The sequence below is a fragment of the Pleurodeles waltl genome, chromosome 3_1 (genome assembly GCF_031143425.1).
Source record: "Pleurodeles waltl isolate 20211129_DDA chromosome 3_1, aPleWal1.hap1.20221129, whole genome shotgun sequence".
Lineage (NCBI taxonomy): Eukaryota > Metazoa > Chordata > Amphibia > Caudata > Salamandridae > Pleurodeles > Pleurodeles waltl.
Window position 1 is genome coordinate 130441393 of NC_090440.1, and position 18227 is coordinate 130459619.

Below are 18227 nucleotides of genomic sequence, written 5' to 3' on the forward strand. Positions count from 1 at the left end.
CTTTTCGCTCTTGGCCTGCGGCAATGTTTTGAAAATGAAGTCTCCCCAAACTACTGTATTTTTTCTGTGCTTTTCCTTTGGAGATCAGCAGGGTTTGGCTAGCTAAGTTGGAGGCTATAGCAAGCAATTTTTTATGGGGATATTCTAGACCCAGAAGGGCCAGGAGGTATATGACACTTCTGCGGTCGCGTGGAGGGTGGTCAGTTCCCAATTTTTTCCATTATGTGGCAAGTGCTTTACAGCATATGGGTATTTTGATCACGGAAGAGGCAGGGCTTGGGCCACCTGAATCCCCCACAATTTATGAAAATCGCTCTTGGTTGGGCGGCAAAAGATTGTCTTGCCAGAATATTGGAGCCAAGCTATTTTAAGAAAACCAAGTCGTAAAAGCAGCATACAAGATATGGGGAGAAGTCAGGTGCTGGCTGCATCTGGGAAGGATTGGTTGTTATACTCATACATCTCCCTCCCCGCTTTTGCCTTCTGTCTTTCAGGGTGCTGTTATGAAAGGATGGAGGCAGAAAGGCATAACCATGTTGGGTGAACCTGTACGAGCAATCCCAGCTTAGGTCATTCTCAGATTTGCAGGCACAATATGATCTTCCCAGGCAAGATTTAAAAATAAATATTTATAGCTATGCAACTTCCCTTATCAAAGAAGGAATGAATTTACTCCTCTGGAAAAAACTTTCTTTAATAGAGGATGTAGCGCTAGAATAGGTGCATTATATGAACTATGGACTGACACTCAGAAAGGCGATCTTGCACTCCAGAATGAGAAATGGGACTCCCTTTTAAGTAGAGAGGCGCTCTGGCTGGAAGAATCATTGGAGATGGCTGATGCGGTCCTCCTGACGGCCAATTTGAAGTGTCAGCACTTTAAAACAGTTTTTAATTTATACTATACACCAGCTAAAGTCTCTAAATGAGGAGGCTCAGATGGTAAATGCAACCAATGTGGGGCTGCCATGGTTGAGGTTATCTATATGTTCTTTGCTTGTCCCAAACTGGCATCCTTTTTCTTATGTATAGAGTCAATCAATCAATCAGTATTTGTAAAGCGCGGCTATTCACCCGTTAGGGTCTCAAGGCGCTGGGGGGTAGGGTAGGGGCCTCATCCGATGAGTCATGTCTTCAGGTTCGTCCTGAAGATGGTGAGCAACTGGCTTTCTCTGAGGTGCAGGGGGAGGTTGTTACAGCTCTTTGCTGCAGTGTAGGTGAAGGATCGTACTCCGGTGGTGGTTTTGCAGATGAGAGGGATGGTGGCCAGCGCCATCTGGGCAGAGCGGAGGGATCTGGCGGGGTGTGGAAGCAGATGCAGTGGTTCAGGTAGGCTGGTCCTGCGTTCTGTATGGCCTTGTACGTGTGGGTGAGAAGTTTGTAGGTGATTCGCTTCTCAACCGGTAGCCAGTGGAGGGTCCTCAGGTGTTGGGAGATGTGTTCTCAGCAAGGGAGGTCCAAAATGAGTTTGCCGGCGGCTTCTGGTATTGTACATCTATTTTAGCCATGTTTTAGACACGTTGTTTTAGCTAACTAGGCCTGCCACTGTACACTTTAACCCAGTTACATTTTATTCAGCATGGCCTTATTTTTCTAGCAATAGCCACATTTGCGGTGCTGTTTTATTTTCTCTATTTCATTGTCCTTTCCCGTAGGGGAAGCATAACGTTCTTAGTAGGACATTTATTTCACTTTGTGCTTTCTCCAAGGCTACAGTCAGATAGGGTTGCCGACAAACGTGGTATGCTGTGTCTTCAACATTCACAGAAAAACACACACTCATACATGGGGACCATTTCTTAGAATGTCAGCTGTTTTATTATAAAAACACCCCTTTATCCCAAACATGTTAGAGGGAGATTCCAGCCAGATTACCACAAATGTATGCTGATTGCTTCACTACAGCTACTTGCTTAGACGGCCGAACCCCTGATCCATATGGGGATGGTGTCTCTCTAGATTACAGGATTCTTCCTCCAAGTATGAGGGATGATGTACTCCCAGGTGAAAACCCGTAGGGCAGATTATGCTTATTACGCTGTGCTCAAACATAGTGTAGGTAGGAGAAATATAGCTCACTCCTAGCGACAGTATGGTAGAACTTTTTTTGTGTTTTACTCTTCTAGTCACCTGCTTGTTTTTATTGTGGTTAATCATCCTAGTTATTGCAATACATGCTTTTTTTATCTAAGGTGCAGTTACTTCAATAAATCCTTAATGAACTATATTCTGCTTCTGCTTATATGAGACTTTGGTAACTGAGAGAAAGGGATGAGATCTGATTGACCACGATTTCCCTGAAGAGTCTTTTTTGTCATGCGCCTTAATCATCTTGGCCAGAGATGAGGGGCTGCTAGTTAGCCAGAGAACCCGGATTAGGCCGACAGGCGTCATGTGGTGTGGAATCATACTAAGTGCCCACAATCCATGTTATCCTGTCATCCTGTCGCCCAAATCCAGTAGCCTCATTAGCATAATGAGAACCTAAGCGACACTGGATGAGTTGTTGTTTCTTGATGTTCCTGGTTGAGGTGCTGGCATAGAGGGCATTCCCGTAGTCGAGCTTGCTAGTGACTAAGGCGTGGGTGACTGTCCTGCGACAGTCTGCTGGGATATAGAGGAGGTTCTCAGCCACTCACTGCAGGCCATATCCGCCTCACGTCCTCTTTGGTGTTACTAGTGATGCCAAAGGATGGAGATGGACACGAAGCCATAAAGAAAGGATGCCTTATATTTGTAGCAATGGCTGTGGCTTGATTATGTATACCTTCGGATTGGCTGAAACCAGGCCCACCTTCATTTAAGATCTGGAAGGCAAGGTTCTTGGCGATTTATGGTATGGAGATTGTCCTCTATAGACTCAAGGGGCATAAGAAACGACAAAAGGGTGAGAGAATTTGGTCTGCAGTGTCTAAATGGGTTAACAAGCAATGAGCAGGAATCAGTATATGACAACACTTTGTCTATCTGCATTTTACGATGGCACCTTAGTGGAAATATGGGCAAGTAGCCCAATTGATATTCGTTCTTGGGATGTAATAAGTGGTCCATTTACATTTTGCACTAGCACTTTATGGAGATTTGTGCAATACGATCTGATACTAATTTTTCTCTCCTCTCTGACAGCATTATTGATGCAGTGTTTTCTGTTTTTTGGGGGGGGAGTTTCTTTCTTTCTATGATTAATGTTGTCTTGCCTATCGAAAAATAATACAAAAAAAGGAAAATCACAGTTAACGTGCAGTTATGGTTACGAAGTACAACCGAAAACCTACTGAATTTTGCAAGTTATAACACACACCAAATGCAATGCTTAGGACTTCACAATATTTCAATATTAATACCAATAAATAACTTGTAAATGCACAACATAGTTAAATAATTAAATAAAAATTACTAAATTATACTACAATAACAGTGGTTTCTTTATGGTGTAATGTGATATGCACGTTATCTGGAAGAATAATCACAACATTTGTAATTGGTCATGGATTGATTGTGGAAATTAGAACTCATCATTCAACACATACTAATGCATCTGGATATTACATCATATCCTGTGGAAATGTCTTTAGGCAAAAATCTAGCCCAATAGTAACAGTTCTTTCTGAGTTGTTTGTTCAATATTCCTGTTAGGGTGATCTGTTACCTGGGAAATGTCTCCTTGGTCTTCCTTCCCCTGGGGACAGAAGTGACAACTCTAAGGACACTGTAGACTGTCTCTTCCAAATATCATTCCCTTTTACTCCCAAATTTATGTTCCTCCATCCTTTCTGCCCCTTAGCACCGTCTCTGGGGAGGAGGTGGCACCAGGCAGGATCCTCTGCAAATCTCTAGGCCTGTTCTGCTGCCCCTTCTGACCTTTATTAGGTTTGGGAAGGGTACTGTCCTATTCAGGATCCTCATCTTTCTCTCTTATTGGGTCCACGGAGGATGGTTATGTTATGCAGCTCTGTAGAGCACGCTATCACCCAGGAGGGTTTCCTGACACAGATGGTAACGGTATCTGGGGCTTAGGACTCAATTCTATTGTTCATAACCACCATCCTTCCGTTCTGGTGAGGGAACAGTAAAGTGCTGCAGCTCCTTATTTGGGGTTACTGAAGTATATCCTTTCATCTTGTTGGTATAATACTGGTCCAGAAATGAAGTGAGTCTAGAGGTGGGTGCTGAAGGTTGTCTTACCTAACCTCCCGTCATGTATCTACAACAAACTAGCAATAAAAGGTAAAAAAGGGAATCATCTATCAATGACAGTCTTCGAATAGCCAATATTGACCATGGCCTCTTGTTCTCTAAGAAACTACATGAGAATCCATGCTGGAACGTATATATATGGCTTGCTTGTGTCCAGTTTTTGTTTAGGCAACCCTTGCTCTGCAATCCCTCAATATGCTTCAATCCCAAAGAGTCTGAGAGGTCCTCAAAATTAGGAATGAATTCCAGTTGTTGGATTTGGTAAAGAGACTGATATCACACAGAAGGCGCAAAATTAAAGAGAATGCTCCAGTAAACAGTGAGCACACAGTTACAGACATGAAGCTGTCTGGTTTTAGAAATTTTGAAGATGACATGCTCTCTTACCAACACCAATTAGTGCTGCAAAACTTTGTCAACAGAGCCATGGGAATTCCAATTATGACACCACCATGGTGCACATAAAATATGCTGGTCCGGGAGCCATCATTTTTGCTCTGATTAGCGTGACAGTCCAGAACAGCAAATACTCATATTCTTAATTTAATCATCAAGAGGAGAGAGGGTAGTAAGGAGTCTTATGGAAGCTTGAATGTGCATCAAAAATAAATGTCTAATGCAATTAACATGTTGATGGTACTTATAGATTCCTTAGGTGAACTATTCTCAAAGCATCCTTCCTGGAAGCGAGTTGAGAATGTAAGAAATCATATCATGAAGGATTGGAGAACAGCCCTACAAAAGTAAGACAAATCTCTCCCTTCCATGTACAAGCAATGCTGCTAAATGAAACACTGCACAGAGGACGCTTAATATTCCCTCTGCATAAGTAAAACACAAGCAAAAGGACGCAGAATTCCAGATGTATTCCAGAAATTATTTTGTGGCTATGAATTGAGACCAGCAGAGGCACTTCGACATGAACAACTGTATAAACTGTGCAGATGTACCACATCATTGGGGCAATAGCATTTAAAAAATATTTTTCCTCCTGGGCCAAAGATATTTTTACTTGTGGAGAAACCTCTTCCATCACATCAGTGCCAATTTTAAGAGTGTTCCCTTCCCGTTTTGGAAAGTAAGTCTGTTAGAAATTGGGATTCTGGTTGGCAGAGGTATGCACCCAGTGCACGCGGGAACCATAACCCTAGTCAGGGTAAGAACGCCTAAACCAACCCATTGGTTTGAGGGTGGTAAGGAGTAGAGATCCCTCCACAAGGCCTTTATGTAGCTAGACATGAAGATGGTATCCCCATCAGATACCACATCCCCTGGGGAAACCCACACGGCCACAGTCACTGTCTTCAGAGAGATAGCTTCGGGGACCGGGTGGCATGGTCCACCAAGACCAGAGCAAATCTGTTGTCCATGGTTGTCTTGGGGTGAAGTAGCAAAATCATGTCGATGCCCACTCTTTCAAAGGGGCAAAGGTTGTAGGGGTGCCTTGAACTTCACCATGTCTTGCCACGTTCCTGGCATGTAGGACGGGACCTACAGAACACATCTAAGGCCTTCCTCATTTAAGACCATTAAAAGTGGGTGACAAACCTGTCAAAGGTCTTGTCTTGCCCCAAATGACTTGCCAGTGGCACATCATGAGCCAGACCCCAGTAGGAAGGCCCTGTAGTACTGAGGGACCACACGCCTTCCATCAGGCTCAAGAGCATTAGGCTCACTATACAGGAGAACATTCTCCCAGCAGATCAGGTGCTTGCCAGATGCGTCACCAGCTGCCTGGGCCTCAGCCCCGCTGTCGAAGAGTTGGGCACTCCTTCTGCACCTTGCATAACTCCTCCCTGGTGAGACCCCTTTTCCTGCTGCCAGTTGGACAGCTCAAGCAGGATCCCCAGACTGGCCCCTTCCTCCCCTGTAGGTACTGTGGCATCCCCCTCATGTTCAGCCTCCTTCTGGAATATGGGAATCCCAGGCGTGGGTTTCCCCCAGCTCTCAATATTCCTCTTTTTGGCAGGATCGTGGTCCATTGTCTCAGGCTCCAGGTCCTTCTGACCACCCTCTTGAGCTGCCACCAACTGTGTGGTCAGGCACACCCACACAGGTAACCCCAACATTCCTAAGTGTGACGCCTGAGCTCCACCTCCTTCCAGGTGGTATGCTCCAGGTCATTACCAAGCAGACAATCCACAGGCATGGATGGACTCACAGCTACCCTCAATGAACCTGAGACCACACGCCCCCACATTCAAAGGGAAGCAGAACCACTGGATAGTGGCACTCGAAGTTGTCAGCAGCAACAACTTGGTTGATCCTTTTCTTCGCAGTAGAGTGATGGTAGCCCTGACACACAGAATTTGCGATTGGCTCCTTAGAGAATTCATTGCTCTTATTTCCTCCTCCTCCTCCTTCTTCAGACGAGGACCCTGCCCACCCTTGTGGTGATTTCCCCTTCAGCCCTCCCAACCCCCCACGATACGGTCTTGTGGAACCTGGTGCTGAACCAGCGGTCCGCCTCCTTAGCAAGCTCCCTGGGACCACAGAGCTTCCCGTCAACAAGGTGGTAAAGAAGATCTGAAAAACAAAGACTGAACATGTGCTCCATGGCAATCGAGTTATAAAGCCCCGGGCAATCCTTTACCTCACTGCCCTTCACCCAGCCATCCAGTGACTTGCAAAACGAGGCTCAGCTCAGGCTCAACTCCTAAGCCAAAACAATTTTCCTCTCCTCCATGGCCAACCTTTCTCCTCAAAGGCTCTATGTGCCTTCTCTTTCTCCAATTTGAGATTAGCCAGCTACAATTTTAATGTCCTCTCCTCCCACCTGTCCTCCAGCTCCTCTGGGGACAGGCTTCTAGAAGAGAAGCTGCTCCCTGCCCTGGGGATAACTTCCAATCCATTGGCCCTCCGCCCCACAGGCCGCTCCAGCAAATCCTGGTCCAGCTCCACATCATCCTCTAATATCTCATCCTCCACCTCCGACTCTGGTGTCACAGGCGCATCCCAGACTTACAACCAACCCATCAATGCCTTTTGCAGCTCCACCTTCGTGGTGAAGCCTCTTTTAGAAAACAGCAAATCCCTTGCAGAAGTCATTGAGCCAGGCCACAGTGTAACTCTCCAGCTTGGCACTGGATAAACACCTATCCTCACTGCTGATCATCAATGTTAGAAACTGGGATTCTGGTAGGCAGAGGTTTGCACCCTGTCCAAGCAGGAGCCAGAATCCTAGTCAGGGTAAATCAGATAATACCCTAAATTCACCTGTCCCACCCTCTAGTAGCTTGGCACAGAGCAGTTAGGCTTGACTTAAGAGGCAATGTGTAACACTTAAAACAGTAAATCAGTGAAAACACCACAAAAAAATAATCTACACCCAGTTAGGAAATTAGATCTTAGTTTTATGAACAAAACAAGATGAAAACAACAAAAACCAAAGAAGTAGAAGCTTAGATTGAACTTCTAAAGAATATTTGTAAATGTAGGGCTAAAAGCTTAAAGCGGCAACTGGGGCTATCTGGTCACGTTAGAGTGGGGTAAATCCAAGTTCAGGCCGACCGTGATGCAGCGTGGGCCAGCTACAAGGACCAACCTTGTACCGCTGAAAAAGTACCTTGTATGGAGGGTTGCCTCAAAGTCAAAGATCTGTTGCGAGGAGAAGAGGAGAGGATGCGCGTCGATGCGCCTGTTCCAAACTGCGCAGTCAGGCAAAGCATTGTCATTGAGCTGCACAGTCATCGATCCACGAGAGTGGTGCGGCGTAGAACCCCTTGCGATGAAGGCAATGCGTGATTGTTGAGTTGCGCAGCTGGTGATGCAATGGTGGTGCACCGGAACTGATGGAAATGCAATGATTATGAGCCGTGCAGTTGGGGCTGCAATGTCTGTGTCCTCCGTGGCAATGGTGATGCGTCGGCGTTGAGAACAGGTGCAACAGTTCCAATCGGAGCAGGGATGACGATGCATACATTTCTGTAGAAAAAAGCTGCAGAACCCACTTCTAAGGGCCCAGGACTGAATTGGCAGTGCTTGGCAGGAGAGGACTCACAGTTGACAGAGTCCAGAACCTGTATTAGAGCGGAGTGAAGTCTTTGATTTCCCTGACACTTCACAACAGGAGGCAAGCCAGGAAGCCCTTGGAGTCACTTTGGCTCTTGGGATGTATGTCCAGTCCTTCTCACTTCCAGGCAAGAAGGGCAGCAGGGCAGTTACAGTAAAGTAGGAGCCCAGCAAAGTCCAGCAGAGTGACAGTCCCTTTCGCACAGCAGTCTTTCCTGGCAGAATGTCCTCAGGTCCAGAAGTGTACTCTATCCACTCCGGTGCCCCTTTGGACCCCTGCCCGCACTTCATCTTTAACAAAGCCGACGACATCATCGCCCCGCACCTCCAGACCGTCATCAACTCTTCTTTTTCTTCTGCTACCTTCCCCGAATGCTGGAAACACGCCGAAGTCAACGCCCTACTAAAGAAACCTACGGCTGACCCGAGCGACCTAAAAAACTTCCGCCCCATCTCTCTTCTGCCTTTCCCAGCCAAAGTAATAGAGAAGACCGTCAACAAACAGCTGACCACCTTCCTGGAAGACAACAACCTGCTCGACCCCTCACAAACCGGATTCCGAACCAACCACAGCACTGAAACCGCCCTCATCTCAGTCACTGGCGACATCAGAACCCTGATGGACAACGGTGAAACAGTCGCCCTCATTCTGCTCGACCTCTCGGCTGCCTTTGACACCGTCTGTCACCGCACCCTAATCACCCGCCTCCACTCCACCGGGATCCAAGACCAAGCCCTGGACTGGATCGCCTCCTTCCTCTCAAACCGTTCCCAAAGAGTTTACCTCCCTCCGTTTCGCTCAGAACCCACCGAGATCATCTGCGGCGTACCCCAAGGCTCATCACTCAGCCCGACACTCTTCAATGTCTACATGAGCCCCCTCGCCAACATCGTACGCAAGCACGACATCATCACCTCCTACGCCGACGACACCCACCTTATACTCTCCCTCACCAAGGACCCCGCCAGCGCCAAGACCAACCTACAAGAGGGTATGAAGGACGTTGCAGATTGGATGAGGCTCAGCCGCCTAAAGCTGAACTCTGAAAAAACGGAAGTCCTCATCCTCGGCAACACCCCGTCCGCCTGGGACGACTCCTGGTGGCCCACGGCCCTCGGCACCGCACCGACCCCCACAGACCACGCCCGCAACCTCGGCTTCATCTTGGACCCTCTTCTCACCATGACCAAGCAAGTCAACGCCGTGTCCTCCGCCTGCTTCCTCACCCTCCGCATGCTCCGCAAGATCTTCCGCTGGATCCCCGCCGACACCAGAAAAACCGTGACCCACGCCCTCGTCACGAGCCGCCTGGACTACGGCAACACCCTCTACGCCGGGACCACAGCCAAACTCCAAAATCGCCTGCAACGCATTCAAAACGCCTCGGCCCGCCTCATCCTCGACATACCCCGCAGCAGCCACATCTCCGCACACCTGAGACACCTGCATTGGCTCCCTGTCAGCAAAAGGATCACCTTCCGACTTCTCACCCACGCACACAAAGCCCTCTACGACAAGGGACCGGAATACCTCAACAGACACCTCAGCTTCTACGTCCCCACCCGCCTCCTCCGCTCCTCTGGCCTCGCACTCGCTGCTGTCCCTCGCATCCGCCGCTCCACGGCGGGTGGGAGATCTTTCTCCTTCCTGGTGGCCAAGACCTGGAACTCCCTCCCCACCAGCCTCAGGACCACCCAGGACCACTCCACTTTCCGAAGACTCCTAAAGACCTGGCTGTTCGAACAGCGATAACCCCCCCCTTTTTCCCCTAGCGCCTTGAGACCCGCACGGGTGAGTAGCGCGCTTTATAAATGTTAATGATTTGATTTGATTTGGTGGTGTCTGGGTCCAGGACATATACCCAGGTGAAAGAGAGACCTTTGCACAAAGTCCCTGCCCATCCTACCCTGGTTTCAGACACACTACAGGAGGTTATGCAGCCCTTTGTTAGGGCTCAGGACCCAGCCTATTCAGGGGTGTCATCTCCTCCCTCCGAACCTGCCCAGGAAGGGCCATCACCATGCAAATGGCCACTCAGTCACACCTAAGCTCCCTTTGTGTGTGGCTGTCTGGGAGGAATGCACAGGAGCCCTGCTGTCAGCCACCAAGATGTATATTCAGAGTCCAAAGTTAAAGCAAGAAAATGCCAAGTTTCTATCAGTGGCATTTTCAGACCTGCAACTTAAAATCCAACACTACCATAAGTTGTGTTTTTTTTAATTAGTCCGGAGACACCAAAATTGAAATAGCTATCTGGTCCCAATTAGAATTTACAATTATAAAATGTAATAAGCAATCCCAAAGTCAACCTATGGGAGAGATAGACCTTGTAGTAGTGAAAAAAATGAATTTAGGAGTTTTTCACTACCGGGACATGTAAAACTTAAAAGTACATGTTGAAATTTTTAAATACACTTCACCCTGCCGTTAAGGCTGTTCAGGCCCCACCTTAGGGGTGACATATGCATTTAAAAGGAAGGTTTGGGCCTGGCAATCGGGTTAACTTGCCAGGTCGACATGGCAGTTTAAAACTTCACACATAGCCTCTATAATCAAATCATTAACATTTATAAAGCGCGCTACTCACCCGTGCGGGTCTCAAGGCGCTAGGGGAAAAAGGGGGGGGTTATCGCTGTTCGAACAGCCAGGTCTTTAGGAGTCTCCGGAAAGCGGAGTGGTCCTGGGTGGTCCTGAGGCTGGTGGGGAGGGAGTTCCAGGTCTTGGCCGCCAGGAAGGAGAAAGATCTCCCACCCGCCGTGGAGCGGCGGATGCGAGGGACAGCAGCGAGTGCGAGGCCAGAGGAGCGGAGGAGGCGGGTGGGGACGTAGAAGCTGAGGCGTCTGTTGAGGTATTCCGGTCCCTTGTCGTAGAGGGCTTTGTGTGCGTGGGTGAGAAGTCGGAAGGTGATCCTTTTGCTGACAGGGAGCCAATGCAGGTGTCTCAGGTGTGCGGAGATGTGGCTGCTGCGGGGTATGTCGAGGATGAGGCGCGCCGAGGTGTTTTGAATGCGTTGCAGCCGATTTTGGAGTTTGGCTGTGGTCCCGGCGTAGAGGGTGTTGCCGTAGTCCAGGCGGCTCGTGACGAGGGCGTGGGTCACGGTTTTTCTGGTGTCGGCGGGGATCCAGCGGAAGATCTTGCGGAGCATGCGGAGGGTGAGGAAGCAGGCGGAGGACACGGCGTTGACTTGCTTGGTCATGGTGAGAAGAGGGTCCAAGATGAAGCCGAGGTTGCGGCCGTGGTCTGTGGGGGTCGGTGCGGTGCTGAGGGCCGTGGGCCACCAGGAGTCGTCCCAGGCGGACTGGGTGTTGCCGAGGATGAGGACTTCAGTTTTTTCAGAGTTCAGCTTTAGGCGGCTGAGCCTCATCCAATCTGCGACGTCCTTCATACCCTCTTGTAGGTTGGTCTTGGCGCTGGCGGGGTCCTTGGTGAGGGAGAGTATAAGTTGGGTGTCGTCGGCGTAGGAGGTGATGATGATGTCGTGCTTGCGTACGATGTTGGCGAGGGGGCTCATGTAGACATTGAAGAGTGTCGGGCTGAGTGATGACCCTTGGGATACGCCGCAGATGATCTTGGTGGGTTCTGAGCGAAACGGAGGGAGGTAAACTCTTTGGGAACGGTTTGAGAGGAAGGAGGCGATCCAGTCCAGGGCCTGGCCTTGGATCCCGGTGGAGCGGAGGCGGGTGATTAGGGTGCGGTGACAGACGGTGTCAAAGGCAGCCGAGAGGTCGAGCAGAATGAGGGCGACTGTTTCACCGTTGTCCATCAGGGTTCTGATGTCGTCAGTGACTGAGATGAGGGCGGTTTCAGTGCTGTGGTTGGTTCGGAATCCGGTTTGTGAGGGGTCGAGCAGGTTGTTGTCTTCCAGGAAGGTGGTCAGCTGTTTGTTGACGGTCTTCTCTATTACTTTGGCTGGGAAAGGCAGAAGAGAGATGGGGCGGAGGTTTTTTAGGTCGCTCGGGTCAGCCGTAGGTTTCTTTAGTAGGGCGTTGACTTCGGCGTGTTTCCAGCATTCGGGGAAGGTAGCAGAAGAAAAAGAAGAGTTGATGACGGTCTGGAGGTGCGGGCGATGATGTCGTCGGCTTTGTTAAAGATGAAGTGCGGGCAGGGGTCCGAAGGGGCGCCGGAGTGGATAGAGTTCATGATGGATTTGGTTTATTCCGTGTTGATGTGGGACCAGTTGTTGAGGGTGATGGCCGTGGATGCCGGTTCGGTGGTGTATGGTTGGGTCTGGTGTACCAAGCTGTCGTGGAGGTCGCTAATCTTGCGATGGAAGAAAGTGGCGAGGGATTCGCACAGATCCTGTGAGGGCGTGACGGCGTTGGCGCTGGGGTTGGAGAACTCCTTGACGATGCTGAAGAGTTTTCTGCTGTTGTGTCTGTTTTTGTCCAGTCTGTCGGTGAAAAAGTTCCTTTTGGCAGCGCGGATCAGGTGGTGGTGTTCGCGGGTAGCGTTCTTGAGGGCGGTCATGTTGTCAGCGGTGCGGTCCTTGCGCCAGGCTTTCTCAAGGGCGTGACAAGTTTTCTTTGATTCTTTGAGGGTGTCAGAGAACCAGAGAGGTTTTTTGGTGTTGGTCTGTCGATACGTGCGTTTGAGGGGAGCAAGGATGTCTGCGCAGTTGGAGATCCAGTTTGTGAGGTTGAGGGCTGCGTCGTTGGGGTCGGTGGTGAGGGTGGGTTGGTTGGCGGCGAGTGCGGAGAAGAGTTGCTCTTCGGGGATCTTGTTCCACTGTCGACGAGGGATGGGTTGGGTGCGGAGGTGGCGGGTCTCGCGTCGGAATGTGAAGTGGACGCAGCTGTGGTCGGTCCAGTGTAGGGCGGAGGCGTGGCTGAAGAAGACGTGTTTGCTGGCGGAGAAGATGGGGTCAAGCGTGTGTCCGGCGATGTGGGTGGCGGTGTTCACCAGTTGTTTGAGGCCGAGGTTGGCGAGGTTGTCGAGCAGGGTGGTGGTGTTGGGGTCGTTGTTTTGTTCCAGATGGAAGTTGAGGTCACCTAGGAGGATGTAGTCCGGCGAGGGCGTGCGGGGAGATGAAGTCGGCGATGGCGTCGCTGAAAGGGGCGCGTGGGCCGGGAGGGCGGTAGACGAGGGATCCTCTGAGGGTGGTCCTCGGATCGGTGCGAATCTGAAAATGCAGGTGTTCAGCGGCGAGAGGGGTGTCTTCGGTGGAGGTGGTGACGCTGATGGAGTCTTTGAAGACGATGGCGATACCTCCTCCTACCTGGTTGGTGCGGTCTTTTCTGGAGATCTTGTAGCCTTCGGGGATGGCAGTGGCGATGTCAGGGGCCGAGGAGGCGTTCATCCAGGTCTCCGTGATGAAGGTGACGTCCGGTGCTATGGAGTCCAGGAGGTCCCAGAGTTCAATGGCGTGTTTGTGGACGGAGCGAACGTTGACTAGGATGCACTTGAGGTGGTTGATGGCGCGTGGGCTTGTGGTCGTGGTTGTTGCGTGGTGGAAGGTGCGTTTGCAGGAGTTGCAGGCGAAGGGTCCATGGGTGCGTTTGGGGTGAGCTTGGAAGCAGGTGTTGGAGTGTCCTGGGCTGAGGGCGTGGAGGGTGGTGGGGTTGTAGCGGGTCAGCGGGGCTTGGGAGAGCTGGGGACCAGGGGTCGTGGCGCTGGGCGCGGGCCAGGCGCAGACGGGCTTGCCTCTGGCTCGCCTCCGGCGCGCCAGTGGCGCAGTCGCGCAGCGGCCGCCATAGGAGGTAGGAGGGGGGGGAGGGGTCAGGTGGGGGCGAATGGGAGCTGGGGGGTGGGGGCGTGCAGGAGGTCGCGGCGGGAAAGCGCGAGGGAGGGGGGGACAGGTAGAGTGAGAAGAGCTGGGGGAGGGGGGTTTAAGGGTGGAGGGGGGTGAGTGTTAGGAGGTTTAGGAGATAAGGGAGAAAGATAGGAGTAGGGTTGAGAAGATAGGGGAGGGGGGTTGTAGAGGTGGGTGAGGGTGAGAGGTAGAGTGAGAGGATAGGAAGATAGGTAATAGAGGGGGTGAGGGAGGGGGGGAGAGATAGAGAAATAGATAGAGAAATTAGATAGGGAAATCGATAGATAGGGAAATAGATAGAGAGATAGGAAGATAGGAGGAGGTGGAGAGTGAGGGAGTTAGATAGTAGGATAGAGAGATAGAGAGATAGGTAGATAGGAGGAGTGAGGGAGGTAGATAGTGAACGGGTTAGATAGGAGAGATAGAGAGGGGGATGCGAGTGGGGGAGGGGGATGAGGCAGGAGCAGGAGGGCAGGCGCGGGGAGAAGAGGACGGAGGAGGCAGAAGAGCCGAAGACAAGAAGAACAGAAGAACAGAAGAACAGAAGAACAGAAGAACAGAAGAACAGAAGAACAGAAGAACAGAAGAACAGAAGAACAGAAGAACAGAAGAACAGAAGACCGGAAGGAGAGAAGAAAGGAAGACCGGAAGAACACAGAAGAACATAGAAGAACAAAGAAGAACACAGAAGAAGATACAGAAAAACGAAGAACAGAGGGCAAAAGACCACAGAAGAAGATGAGGAAGAAGAGAAGAAGAGTGAAGACGGGGGAAAGAAGAGTACAGAAGAAGATTACAGACGAGGAGCGAGGAGGAAGAACAGAAGAACAGAGAAGAAGAAAAGAAGAAAAGAAGCAGGAGAGAGGGTGAGTAGCGCGGGGCAGAGCGAGGGGCTGGGAGGGGGGGGTACTTACTGTGAGGTGGGTCTCAGGAACTCAGGAACCTGGAGGAGCTGCAGCGGCAGGGGGAGCGACCTACCCTTGGCAGGCCTCAGAAATGTTTAAAGGGCTACTAAAGTGGATGGCAATCAGTGCTGCAGACCCACTAGTAGTATTTATTTTACAGGCCTGGGGGAGGGGGGACGGCGCTAGAGTGCATGGGCAGACCATGAGGCATAACACATCTATTATCCTTTTGTTGACCGCTGATTCTCCCTCTCCCCCCCCCCCCCTTGAAACAGAAAATATTTTAAATGCAGTGAGGAGCGGCAACCATTCATGCCTGCAACAAACGGAGAGGTGAAGAAAGAGCGCTATTTTGGCCTATTGAGGATTGCAGCCCTGAGGCCCGAGTCATGGAACATGGTGGCCTCCAAAGAGGTCGGAGCCGGGATAAATGACAGCTGAGCCCTGGCTGTTGCTGCATAACGCCGATCGAGGTGCTGGCCCAGAGCGGAGCCATGGCAGAGTCTTGTACAGCATTTGATAATTGGCATATGAGACATAATTGATGTACATGTTGTTTATGCTTGAAACAAACAAGAAAATAAAAAATAAAACAACTTTACTTTACAAGCCCTTGGAACATGGAGTGCACATTACTAGGGACTTACAAGTAAATATGCCAATTGTGAATATGCCAGTGTTACCATGTTTTAGGGAAAAGGCAAATACACTTTAGCATAGTGGTTAAGTACCCCGAATCCTAAAGCGAACAAAAAAGAAGTCAGAAAAACAGGAAAGCAAAACATTACGTGGAAACCACACCAAGAATGCCAGGCACTGGAGGGTACTTTGTGACAACCCACAAATGTGTGCCTTTGCACATGTGCCAACACTTTCAATGCATTCCAGTCCAGATCCATTCAACCACCCACTCCCCATCTCAGACAGTAAATTAGTTTATTCACACAAACACTTTTTTTTTTAGTTAATCCTTTTACAAGTTTAACAACCAAAGTAAATTTCAAAAGTGGTCTTACACTCAATAAATGGCTATTGGCACGTGTAGGCCGATCTAGTATGTCCACACAGCTTTGGGAATCGAGCATTATATCTAAAAAACCAAGGTTATTTCGTGGATTATATGCACTCGAAGCCCACAGTTCATGAAGAATCTTCTCCCACATAAAATATCAGGACGTAAACTGGGATTAACGCATCTGAGAAATGCGGCCGCAAATAGGGACAGCAAGGATACAGATCCGAAAATATGCGTGAAATAGCTTTGAAGGGCGGAATGCATGCCATCAATCACCTAAGAATGCAAGATATACCACGTACACAGCTCAGTTAAACAAGAGCTTCCGTTTATACACGGCATTTAAGATAATCCTCACTCTTTGGCAGGTGTTCATGAACTATTGTTTTTCACAATATGTTTTTGGATAGGTCTAATTAACAAAGCTGCCACACCTTGTGAGAAATACTGCCTTTCTTAGGATCTGTTCAAATAGGCTTCCTGGAGCTTAGAACCTATGACTGCTCTGCCCACAATAAATGTGGCTTAAGCAATGCTTAATTTGTAAATAAAAACGTGCCGGTGTCCAAAGCTGTCCTCTGAAACACGCTGCTGCTACAGAACAATGTGACAACTGAGGCAGCGTAATCCCAAAGCCATCTCACGCCTCGTTAATCCATTTGCAGCCACTCCTTGCCCCTTCAGCTCACTCTTGCAGGTTTCTGCTTTCTCCCTTTGTGAAGCGGTTTTGTTTTTTTAGATCGAGCACAAGCACTCTGGCCTGTTGTCATCTATCTGCAGGCTTTTAACCACGCCCATCACTATCATTCGTTCATGGGCTTGCATTTCAAAAATACGTTATCATTGATAAACGCTTAATGTTTGTCCCTCCTTGAGGCAGTTTTGTTCCCGCCTTGGTCATCGAGCCTGTTACATGGATAATTGCAGGTTTGCAGATATGTTTGACTGCGAGTGAACTTTTTTCCTTTTTTGTCTCTCTCACTAGTACTCATGGCGGCTGTGGCACTTTGAATCAGCTTGCTTATATCAACTGTGTACTTTTCATTTTCAATTTACGTGACAAGAAAAGTTCAGCTAGGAATTTACAACTCTAATAGTTCTAACTCGAGCAAACGCGAGACCCATTGGATTGTAAATGTCTGTTCTCTTCCTCAGTCTTTCCCATGTGTCTTTTCCTCACAGTGCATGCTGGAGGCAGAAAAATAACTGCCGGTCCTTAAAAATAAGTGCTGGCACCCTGTACCGGAGACCACTGGCTCATAGTAAGCCCTGGGCCAAAGTCAAAGTTTTTTCCAAAGTTAGAGGCTTGTTTTCCAATTGTTTGCAGTGCAAAGAGTAGAGGCATGTTTGTGCGCACATGAGCGCAAGATTATCATGTTTGTGTGCAAATGAGCGCAAGATTGTCTTTTACATTCAATCCGTATTAATCTTCTCCTGGGGTCTCCAAAGCGCCTGGAACAGCCTCCCCGCACACCTCCAGATCATCACCTCACTTATGGATTTCCGAATGGCCCTCAAGACCTGGCTGTTTGAATAAGCCTCCAGGACCTGCAAGCGCCAGGATACCCTATCAGGTGATTAGCCGCGCTTTATAAACCCTTACTGATTTAACATTTTTATTTTGCATTAAATTAATTTTATTTATCGAATGTCCCCACATTTATCTTTAGGAAGGCCAGGGGCAGAGACCACAACAAGTAGATAGAAAGTTACTTACAGTAACTGCACAATCATAAGGAGTTTGATAGGGTGCAGACGCAAGTCTATGGCTAGATTTAAATCTCACCTGGGAAATTATGAAAAGCTAAAAAAAATTAAAGTTACACTGAGGTGCAGAAGCAGATTTACACATGCCAACTTACCACTGTCATCTTGCCCAAGATATTCTACTGGTCTTTAGTAAGAGTACACAAATGACCAACTATAAAGTTAAATTAATTAATTTAAAATAACTTATAACAAATAGTTAAAACGTAAAACATTAAAACAGCATAACATGCCTGCTCATTCTTTTTCCGAACCCATTCCTTGTGTTGTTCTTCAGCAGCCAATTTGTGCAATTCCTGCTGTCGCCTTATTTTCTCTGATTCCTGATTTTGCTTTAATTCCTAATCAAGACAGGAGGCAAAGACAGTGTATAAGTAAAATGCATAATAAACTAGGAGGCTACAAACGTAGACATCAGTCCTGGTAATTAAAACGTGCAAAATAGGAATATTTGTAATGGACATGGAGTAGGGCTGAACGGGGGAACCAAAAGGAGCCCTAGCTAAAATGCCTAAATCAGCCCCGCTCTCATAGGCTCCTTGCTCACCCTCTCTCTTTCCATCCATGCTCTCTCTCCTTCTC

General features: G+C 48.9%; 1 protein-coding gene across 3 annotated transcripts in view; it reads right to left on the minus strand.

The window, feature by feature from the left end:
• Positions 1-18227, minus strand: part of CCDC34 (coiled-coil domain containing 34) — a 145312-nt gene that overhangs the window by 89680 nt on the left and 37405 nt on the right. For all 3 annotated transcript variants that reach the window (XM_069221964.1, XM_069221962.1, XM_069221963.1), the window contains exon 4: positions 17879-17986. In XM_069221964.1, coding sequence (XP_069078065.1) covers positions 17879-17986 — 108 coding nt within the window. The remainder of the gene's footprint in view (positions 1-17878; positions 17987-18227) is intronic.